The 11,058-nt window shown below is 39.6% G+C and overlaps 1 protein-coding gene across 1 annotated transcript in view; it reads right to left on the bottom strand.

The window, feature by feature from the left end:
- Positions 1-2,218: 2,218 nt before the first annotated feature.
- WDR64 (WD repeat domain 64) overlaps positions 2,219-11,058 on the bottom strand; it is a 138,888-nt gene continuing 130,048 nt past the window's right edge. Inside the window, exons 25-28 of the mRNA XM_059413995.1 lie at positions 10,482-10,587; positions 7,315-7,395; positions 6,182-6,295; positions 2,219-2,303 (exon numbers count right to left, since the gene is read on the bottom strand). Coding sequence (XP_059269978.1) covers positions 2,220-2,303; positions 6,182-6,295; positions 7,315-7,395; positions 10,482-10,587 — 385 coding nt within the window. The 3' untranslated portion in view covers position 2,219. The remainder of the gene's footprint in view (positions 2,304-6,181; positions 6,296-7,314; positions 7,396-10,481; positions 10,588-11,058) is intronic.

The raw sequence follows: 11,058 nt of genomic DNA, 5'->3' as shown, positions 1-11,058 counted from the left end.
GTGCCTAGGGATACAATGGCCTTTTTTTTTACGATGAGATTACAGGAGGGAAATGGAATCATTTTCATAAACTTGGAAGTTTTCTTTCTTGCTTTTAGAATTCTTTAAAAAAATCTTCGGGGCAAGGTGGATAAAGTAGGATCGAAAGGTACAAACCTCCGGTTAGTTGTAAGAGAAGTAAGTCCTGTTTACGAATGGACAGCATGGCAACTATAGTTAATAATACTGTATTGCCTATTTGAAGGTTGCTAAGAGAGTAGATTTTACAGGTCCCCATCACACACACACACACAAAAGAAATTTTATAACTATGTATGTTGACAGATGTTAACCAGACTTATTGTGGTGACCATTTTACAGTAAATATTACGATCAGATCATTATGTCGTACACCTGAAGCTGATATAAGTCATACATATGTCATTTATACCTCAATTTTTAAAAAGGGATCTTTTGGTTTTCTTAGGTATTGATAGGTGCTAATTTTCCATAACTATGCTGTTTTTCTAGAGTCTCTTCTTTCATTTGAGTAAACGATTCAAATTATTTTTAACAATTAAAAACCATAATGTTCAATATTTTCTCTTGGAACTTTAGCTTCTTATGTAATTAAAATACATAAAGAAGGAGCACCTGGGTAGCTCAGTCAGTGAAGCGTCTGCCTTCAGCTTAGGTCATGAACCCAGGGTCCTGGGATCGAGTCCCATATCGGGCTCCTCGCTCAGTAGGGAGTCTGCTTCTCCCTCCACCCTTCTCCTCTGCTTGTGTTCCCTCTCTGTCTCTCTCTCTCTCTGTCAAATAAATAAATAAATAAATAAAATCTAAAAACAAAAAATACATGAAGTAGAAAGTTAAAAGAAAAAGAAAATTAGTAGGAGAAATGATCATGTTCCTACAAGCACCAAAAATTAGCACCTGCCTAGAAAAAAAGTAAAAATACATGTAAATGAAGTTTATGTGAATAAAAAATTTATTTTTCCAAAGTTGTTGGGATTTGAAGAATTATAGAACCCTTTCAAAATGGAGAGAGTTCTACAGACTCTGAGTCTAGAGACTCAGAGTCAAACACTAAGAGACCCCTGTTTTTTCTTACCGAGTCCTGGTGCTTTGGGTGCATATAACCCTTGACATGGCAATCACTTTCATCATTTGAATCATTTCCCAAAGAGACTTGGGTCAGTGAATCTGCAGGCTTCAATTCTGATACTTTCCTCATGCATTTGACTTATTTAAAAATCTCATTTACTGGGGCACCTTGTGGCTCAGTCTGTTAAGCATCTAACTTTTAGTTTCCCTCAGGTCATAATCTCAGGTTGGTGAGATGGAGCCCCGCCCCCCGCGTGGAGCTCAGCAGGGAGTCTGCTTGAAGAGTCTCTCCCTCTGCCTCCCTCCACTTACTTATTCTCTTTCTCTCAGATCAATCAATTAATCTATCTTTCAAAAAGCTCATTTTCTGTTGATCAAAATTAGATGCTTTCATACAAATACAAAAATACAAAAAAAAAAAAAAAGTAAAAATACATGAATACCCATTGGTAAAATGCATCATTTGGCCAAATCACTGAAATCAATTAATGAAAGAATTAATAAAAGAAAGCTCATAAAACCATTCAAATTCATTTTATCTGGAGTCATTCCTAGAGGATATGTAAATAACTTCTAACTTTATCTAAGAAACTCTGAACATTTTCTTACACATGACATTTCCCTAAATGAAGAAGACAAAACGCTAGAGGCTTACTTGGCACATTTTTCTTTTTAATAATTTTCTTTGCATAATGCATAGCATCTGGCCTCTTCACTGCACATATTTGGATAAGAATTCTGGTGATGAATTAGGGTGAGCAAGGGTTGGGGACAGAGGAGGCAAAAAGCTGGTCATTGATAACCGTATAATTTTAGACCTACGAATGCTATTGATTTTCTTTGTTTCCCTGTGTGTCATTTGACTGATAGTAAACAAGAAACATTGCTTATCTGTTAAGTGGATTTCCATGTAGGAAAGAAACTGCACACCTGGCTGCTTGTGGCTTGCTTGTTCAGAGCGGAGTTCCTTGAGTAACCTTCTCCACGGATAGGATGGCGCCAGGACAGAGCTGTGGGTGACAGCGTCTGCTGGGCCCTCACGTTCATCCTGAAATGAGGAATGGAGTATCACTCAGATCTTGCCATTCTTCGTGCAGCTCTGGACACAGCAGCCACTTCCAATTTTCCTCTCTTCACTTGGGGATGGATGGGAAGAAGGAAGAAGCCAGATTTATTTGTGGGACTAAATGTCTTTTCAGACTTTTCCTCCGTGATACCTGTGAGATAAGGGGCATGATGGTTAGTCACTGGCATTATATGACCAATACAATTTTTCACGGTCAAGTTGCACCACAATTTTTGTAAGGATTTTAATCTTCTGAGTAAGAAAGTATCAATTATTTACTTAACTATCCTGTGTGCCTCCAGGATAAAAATGTGGAGTTCCAGAAGGATGTGACAGAAGAGCAGAAGCTTTAGACGAACTACTTGACTGGGCAGTTATCCATGCTGGGACTCAACTGCCCAGTCTATTCAGGTTTGGTTAAAACAAAGCAAATTAGAGAAGTTTGCTAGGTTGTTTTAAGGCACAGAGATGTTTTATGTTAATATCTTCAGAATCCATTGACTTATAGGAAAATAAAATGAAGATAATGCTGATAATGTTGGTCATCCCACAAATAAGACCTGAAAATGAGTTTTGAATTGGTTATTTTTGGAACACAGAACTATAAAAAGTTAAACTCCTTTAGTCTAAAAATTCAGAAATTTTGTCCATAATATTCAACTAGGATTTATAGCATACATTGATTTGATTTTATGGCCTATTATAAGGAAGAAGAAAAGATGAAAAAGAGGAGAGGAAATACAGAGAGGTCAAGGTAAAGAAAAAGAATGAGCCCCAGCGTCCAAATTCCACCACTTAAAGGTCTCTTTGGCTTGAACACTTCCAGGTCACCTGACCGCTCTTTCCCTCTGAGACACAAGGTGGGAAACTCAGCCCCCCATATCAGTCTGCCACCAACCGAAGCAATTTCCCAAGTACACTCCTGTCTCTCTCTTCAGCTCTCTGCGCTCATTCTCCCGCATCTCCTCCCGCACCTCCTTCCGCACCTCCTTCCCTTCTTTGGTGTCCTTCATTCTTCCATTCAGCAGATGTTTTGAACGTGGGTCGTCTCTGTGTCAGTCTGTTCTCGACGCTGGAATTCCAGCCGAGAATAAGTCAAAGTACCTGCCTTGGTGCATCTTACATTCTAGTGGGAAAGAATCATTACAAATACATGAGCTTTTCTAGACCATAATGACAGGTAGAGATGAAGAAAAATGAACCTGGGTCGGGGGACAGAGAGTGGTCGGAAGGGAGAGTCCTTCAGTGCTGTTCGTAGACTCTGTCGGGCTCTGAAGTCAACTTGGTGTGCTTAGATCCCAGCTCTGTGATTTCCTTCTCTGGGGATCTTAAATTACTTACCTTTTATGCTTCAGTGTTCTTGAATATAAAATGGGGAGGTAATCATAGCTACCTCCACATTATGAAGATTGATTGAAAGAGTACATATGGAACGTTTGGTTTTGTAGCCGTGACACTAATTTAAAAACAAATGTTAGCCATTTTCCCCAGCAATATCAATGTTACAATTTATATCCCCTTGCACCTTAAATAAAACTGTGAGTTTTTCTGTTACTCTTCAAAAAACTAGAATATGCTGTCCTGTATATCTCCTTCCATGTAACCATTTTTCTATTATTGGATATGCTCTCAGAGTTTTGTAAATGGAGCATGTCACAAAGTTCATGTTCTCCCATTCTCTCCCCACGTGTAAGCTGAAACGGAACTACAGTTGACCCTTAAGCAATCCTCCATCCAGCAGGACGGCCATGTATCACTTCTGACTCCCCCCTACTTCACTACCAACAGCCTACTGCTGACTGAAAGCCCTACCGGTAACGCACAGTTGATTAGTATGGATGCCCTATTCTTACAATAAAGTAAGCTGGAGAAAGGAAAATGTGATTCAGAAAATCACCAGGAAAATACACTTAAGAACTGTACTATATTTCTTGAAAAAATCTGTATATAAGGGGATCCTTGCAGTTTAAACCTGTGTTGTCCAAGGGTCAACTGTATGTGTATTTTCTTGTACTATGGTTAATGTCTTGTAACTTGTTTAATTCTAAAGCGATTCACAAACCCCTTAAAGACATTAATGGTTGGAATCAGCATTTCTATTATTTAAAAATAATGTCAAAGACATTAACTGACCTGTTTTGGGACTCCTTGCTCAGAGATCTTTCTCGCCTCTGTACTGTGAGCGCCTTGATTTATGAAAGGCTTTTTGGCGTCTAGCACAGTGTAAGGCACATAGTAGGGATTTCAAGGTATTCTGTACATGTGTGCTTCACAAAATTAGAATTTGAACACTAAACTTTCTGAGGTAAATTTATGCCCAGGTTCCTGGAGGTGCTTTTCATGAAAATCGGCATTTAATGTATATTTCTAGATTTGGCTTCCCCCACGATTTCCCCACTTAGGCTGGACGGGTTCCTACAATTGCTGACAGTCGACACAGTGGTCCTTTAATCTATGCCAGTTTCCAGAATTTATTGTTAATCTTTTGAGGTATATAATTTTCCTGAATATGACCTAGTTTTTATTTTGGAAGCATTTTAATGGAGAGATTTTAATCCCTGACTACATTTAACTCTTCATTAAACCAGAAGGAGAATTTTCAATTATGGTTTTGTGGTCCCTTTTCCATCAGCAAATGGAGATGTCTACTTCCTTTGCCCTTTTTGTGTGGTTAATGAGCTCCCAGAGTTTAAGCGTCTATTAAAACAACAGCTCTATAAAAAATTCCTTTGCTTTTGGGCAAGTTATTTATTATATTTCATGCTTTGATAAAACTAATCATACTGCAATCAATTCCTGATTATCTCAGTGTACATTGTTCATTATGTACCTTAACCACGATTCACTTTTAATTCCATTTTTGTATTCCCCCTGGCATTTAAGACATACCTGGCCATCTTCTTTCTGTCACTTGGTTTGTACTTAGAGAATGTAAAGTATACTTAGTACCCAATGAGGCAAAACAAATATAGGCAAAAAAAAAAAAAAAAAAAAAAAAGAAAGAAAACCCAAAACACTTTTTTGACAATCTGTTAGTTTTGAAATATTTATACCACTGTGTTTCATTCATCACTCAAAACAATTAAAAATAAATTGTATTATTTTATAGAAAACTGTTCTTTTGCCAAAAATTCCTAGTAGAGTTGAGGATTAAGAGGAATCATTCAAACTCTCATTATGTCCTTGAGGACAGAATGACGGTCAAGTTTTCTATATAATTAAATAAAGCAGCTTTTTGTTGTGGTAGCTGTGATTGTTTATCTGTTATTCTGTTTTCATGGGACAGAGCATTCTAAAAAGTACCGTATATTAGATCTTCTCCTGTTAAGGTTTGATCTATTTTAACGATGGGATGAATGGCCGCAGGTTTGGCTGGGCCCATACCAGCTTCCTTGAACGAGTAGAAGAGTGACAGCATTTGAACTTTCTAGGCTGCCCAGTTTAATAGGATGAGCGGGAAATCAGGAGTCACGGTCCATCTCACCTTACCCCTTCATTCTTGTGGGATCCTTGGCAAGTCACTTACCCTCTGGTTAGGCTGCATCTTTTCCCAGTTTTTTCCTTTGCAATTATTGTGAAAATGAAGGCAATCACTTGTAAAAATGTTCTGTAAACTCTAAAGCTTTGTATGTTAGCTACACTTCTTAATGCAGGAAAAAACTTGACTTGGCCGGTGAGTCAGAATCTTACTGATATCATGGCTCTATCCTGCAGGTTCAAGGGTGCCAAACAGCCCGCAGACATGTGATGTCACATGGCCTAGCTTTTAAAAGTAGGCCGTGAGTCCAAGTCTTAAATTACCTCTGGAGACGTTTCACTTGTCAGGTTAGGAGATCCTATTTGATTTTTTTCTCCAATCAGCAAACTCATGATTTCCATCTCCCCTAAGCTAAAATGCATGCATCCTGGAATATTCATGACGAGGGTATGAATTGAGATAATTTTAGTCCCAGCATGTCTCTGGGAACAAAGCAATTAATTAACAATCCAGACAGAAAGGGGATGCACTCTGGAATTCTGGGTACTCACTTTATCATGTTGAACATGACCTCCCTTCTTTTTCCCTGCAATGCTGTTTGCAGATTCCCTTTGTGCTTCTGAACCAATGAGTGGAAGGAATCTCAGGCTGGTGGGACTTGGTACCTAGAAGCCATAAATAAAGAGTTAGTAGGACATAATTCAGCCAATTACTTCTGTAATGTGAGTTCAGGGATGGAGAATAGGGGGAAAAAGTTCCAACTGCTTTAAAACATGCTCTCCTTCCCAGATGCCCACTAGTCCTTCCTGACAATCTGTCCTTATCATCACCTACAGCTGAAGTGTTAGCTTCTGTAATGATGAACACGCTCTTGGGAAGGAGGAAGAACATTTTAAGAAATAAATTAAGATTAATTAATTATAATTTCATCTTCAGTTTATTATTCCTGGTCAAATTAGTTCTTTTTTTAAATTTTTTTAAAATTCATTTGACAGAGATCACAAAGAGGCAGAGAGGCAGGCAGAGAGAGAGAAAGGGAAGCAGGCTCCCCGCTGAGCAGAGAGCCTGATGCGGGGCTCGATCCCAGGACCCTGGGATCATGACCTGAGCCCAAGGCAGAGGCTTTAACCCACTGAGCCACCCAGGCGCCCCAATCGAATTAGTTCTTTAATTTAACAGAGATTATCTGGAGCGGAAACTGGAAGGGTGAGTCAGGAGGAAGAAATTCCGGGCAGGGAGACGGCACAGGCAGAGTCACAGAAGAGGGAAGAGAAATGATGTTTCAGGAAAGGCCCTTAGTGTGACCTGGCTGCAGTGTGAGGTACGTGGGGGAAAATGGTAGAAAATGAGGTTAGACAGTAAAGGCAGAAGCCAGATTATGGAAGGTTTGCAGGCTGGGCTAAAAGTGTTTGAATTTTATGCCGTAGGTGATGAAGAACCAGGATAGCGTCTGAACTAGTTTCCTGTGGTGTTCAATGTGGAATGGCAGAGACAAGGGATCAAGGCCACGGACACAGGGAACTAGAGACTTCTTTGGGATCGGACCCAGCTTGCGCATAGGAGCAACAGCTGGCTTGGCGATGTGATTTTCTTCAGCCTTGTTTGGTAGCCCAGGGTCAGGGATGAGACGTCAGATTCCCCACTGTTTTCTAAACCACCACAGTCCTCAAAACCTCCAACTCACCCTGTATATAGGCAGAGAACCAAAAACAACCCCTGCCTCCCGGTTTTCTGTCAGGAATCCTTCTAAGGCACGTCTTCGAATCTGCAAAACACAGGAGTGAATGTTTAATGCAGAGGGCACACTCCATCAGCAGCAAAATTCCTGGGTTCAAATCCTGACTCTGCTGCTTATTAACTGAACGATCTTGGGGAAGTTCTTCCTCTACTGACTAGTTATGAAGATGAAATGAAACAACATACATTGCGTGGTGTTACTCATATGTAAGATTTAGTATCGTATTATTATTACTGATAATGGTACATCAAAAAGAAGGAAATGAATACATTTTATACAATTGAAAAAGAAAATGAATGGGCAAAACAAGATTCTGGTAAAAATCAGAGGTTCCTAAGAGAAAGGTGTTTTTACTCAACTTTAGCATTAAAGTTTTGCTATTTTACCAACCATTTGAGAAGACAAAGGTGTCCAAAGGAGGAGGAGATCCTTGGGGCACTCGTTTAAAGAGCTTTAAAACTTTGCTCCAGATTTCCCCGAATGTATTTAATGCTTCAGTTAAATCACTTTAGAAGATTGTTTCTTGTTTTCAAATTGGAAGAGGATATTGAAAGTCTATGCCAATCTTTATTTTTAGGATGTGCTATTTCAATCCTATTCAACAAAATTTTGTATCTCTTATGTGCTATGCCTATGTCTTTGGCCATAAAGAACTTAGGACTCTGGTGGGTAGGCAGTAAAGTAAGTATACAAATATTCTGGTTGACTAGAGAACACAATAAATGTATATGCTGGAAGACACAAGGCAGGAGAGATGGGGGTTGTTGGCGAATGTGGTATTAACATTTGTTTGAGTATCTGGGATTAACAGGTGTACTTTTTTCTCAATTAATCCTCACAACAACACTTTGAAGGGCTTTCCAGTGAGGAAAGAGATACAATAATTTATCTAAGATTAAACCTAAGTCTCACACTCCACATACTGGTCCCTCTCCCGTCGGTGCTCCTGCCCTCTGGGAGCAGCCCAGTGCCATCTGGATAGAAAGGTGGGGGTTGTGGAAATTGTTTCATTTGGAAAAAAGTAAGTATTTATTAATATGAAGTTGATAGTGTAAAAGAATAATGATAGAACGAACACCCGTAGATCCACTGCTCTGTTTTACATGTTGAAACAATTCTGTCAACTTTGGGGTTCTCAGTCCTTTTCATCTGCCCTTAAATGTAATGACTGTCTTGAATTTTGTATTTTTAATTGCCTTGCTTTTATTTGTATAACTTTTTTCTTTTATGAATTTAGCAATATTTTTAGTTTTGCCTCTTTTTGACTTTTATATGAATGATAATTAATATAGATATATTTTAAATTAACATACAATATATTATTGGTTTCAGGGACACAGGTCTGTGAGTCATCAGTCTTACACCATCCACGGCGCTCACCATAGCACGTACCCTCCCCACCGTTACATACATGTTCTTAAGCACACTCTTTCATTCAGTAGCATTTGTCAGACTATTATCCATATAGGAGAGGGTTATTTGGTCCATTTATGTTCACAGCTCCATAGTATCCTAATCTGTAAATGTGTTATAATTCTGTACCGATTACACCGTTCGTGAGCACTTAGGCTGCTTTCCGGTTGTTGCTCTTCCAGAATACTGCTCGGAGCACCCTTGTACCCACCTCCGAAGCCCGTGTTTAAGAGTTTCTCTAGGGAACATCTCTAGTAGGCTATACCTATTTTCGACTTCACTGGTTAATGTTAAATTGTTTTCCCAAGTGCTTCGAGCAAGTTACACAACTTCCACCCGCACATTAGTGTTCTGATTGTGCCAAATGCACACTGGCCCTTGGGATACTCAGACTTTCTGATATTTGCCAATCTGCTGGGTGTAAAATGGTACCTCCTAATGTCATTGATGTGAATTTCCACCTTTTACCAATGAGGCTGAGCATTTCATCATGTGCTTACTGGCAATTTTTTTCCTTTTGTGATCTATTCAAGTATTTTACCATTTTTTAAATTGGACTGTCTTTTCTTCTTATTGATTTCTTAGGAATTCTTTTGTATTCTAGACACTAATCCCTCGTCAGTTACAAAGATAGGATGGACTTGACAGGCAGAGAAAGCCTTGGATGTGACAAGGACAGCTCATGTGAACTAAGGGACAGAAGACAGGAATGCTCAGGAAACAACTAGCAAAACTGATTTGTAGAGGGCCACAGTAGGTTGATAATGGGAGATTTGTTTAGAAAGGTTAAGTTTGGTTTATTGTGTGGAAGATCTTGAAGAAATCAGTTCATGCTATATACACTCTCAAGGAATATTAGAAATAGAATGAATAGGGACGCCTGGGTGGCTCAGTTGCTTAAGCAGCTATCTTCCGCTCAGGTCATGATCCCAGCGTCCTGGGATCGAGTCCCACATCGGGTTCCTTGCTCAGCGAGGAGCCTGCTTCTCCCTCTGCCTCTGCCTGCCTGTGCTTGCTTTCTCGCTCTCCCAAAAAAAAAAAAAAAAAAGAAAAAAAAAGCATACTTAAAAAAAAAAGAAATAGAATGAATAGTGGGACCCATTTCTCCCCTAATTCAGCATTGATGTGTGTCAGTCCGTGATAGGCAGAATCATGGCAACCAAAGATGTCCACACCCTATTTCCCCACCCCCAGCCTATGACTACACGGCCTCACTTGGCAAAACGTCACTTGGCAAAATGTGATTAAGGTCAGAAACCTGGAGATGGATTTTCCAGGGGGGCCCAATCTCATCACAAGCATCCTTAAAAGAAGAGAACATTTCCTGCTGGGTTGGAGACTTGTGACCCCCAGGAAACCATCAGGGAGAAACCATATTTTTGGCTTTGAAGACAAAGGAAGAGGGCCACAAACTAAAGCAATGAGATTCTCCCCTTAGAGCTTCCAGGAAAGGAACAGAGCTCCGGCAACATCTTAATTTTAGCCCAGGCACAACCAGATCAGACTTTTGACACACAGAATTGTAAGATAATTAGTTCGTGTTTAAACCACCAAATATGTAGTAATTCCTAAGAGCAGCAATAGAAAGCTAATACACTGGGGAGATCTAAATTCAGGAAAACAAAAGCCAAGAGCTTTCTCTTGTTTGTTTGGGATTTTTTTTTTTTTTTTTTTTTTTTGTTCATTTGTTTCATGGCTACCTTGGGAGAAGAAAGAGACTTGAAAAACTTAAAGTCATGATCCACTTCAAAGGCCTTGGGAGGTGTACGTTTGAAAAGCAAAGACATTGAGCTCATTTTTTTCCATCTGCATAAAAAGATACAAAGAAAACTGTTCAGCGCATACCCACATCTTTTATCCTTTGCCTACTAAACAAATAGCCATTACATCCTTCTTTCTTTGGTCCCTGGTTCTTTGGCTCCCATGGCACCAGTCCTGATGATGCTATGGCTGCCCTTAGGTCACTCCCTATTGGCTCACTTGAATACCCTGGGCGTGCCTACCGTGTGCTTAGCAGTAAGCTAAGACCTGGGTATAGAAAGATGTACAGAACATGGTCTTAATTTTCAAGGAACTCACAGAGTTAGTGAAGGAGATGCATATGACCAAATTAGAATATACAATTTTGAGTACTAAGACAGATGGTTGCGGTCAAGGCTCAGCAATTACCCAAGGGAGAATGACCAACTTTGCTTGGTGAACTTTTACTACATCTTGGAGTCTTGGCTCTATGACACCACCTCTCACGTTTTGGCAAGACTTCTTCTCCAGGGCTCT

This window comes from Mustela nigripes, chromosome 10 (genome assembly GCF_022355385.1).
Source record: "Mustela nigripes isolate SB6536 chromosome 10, MUSNIG.SB6536, whole genome shotgun sequence".
Classification (NCBI taxonomy): domain Eukaryota; kingdom Metazoa; phylum Chordata; class Mammalia; order Carnivora; family Mustelidae; genus Mustela; species Mustela nigripes.
The sequence above is the reverse complement of the archived record's forward strand: the minus strand, read 5'-3'. Positions and strand labels throughout refer to the sequence as shown.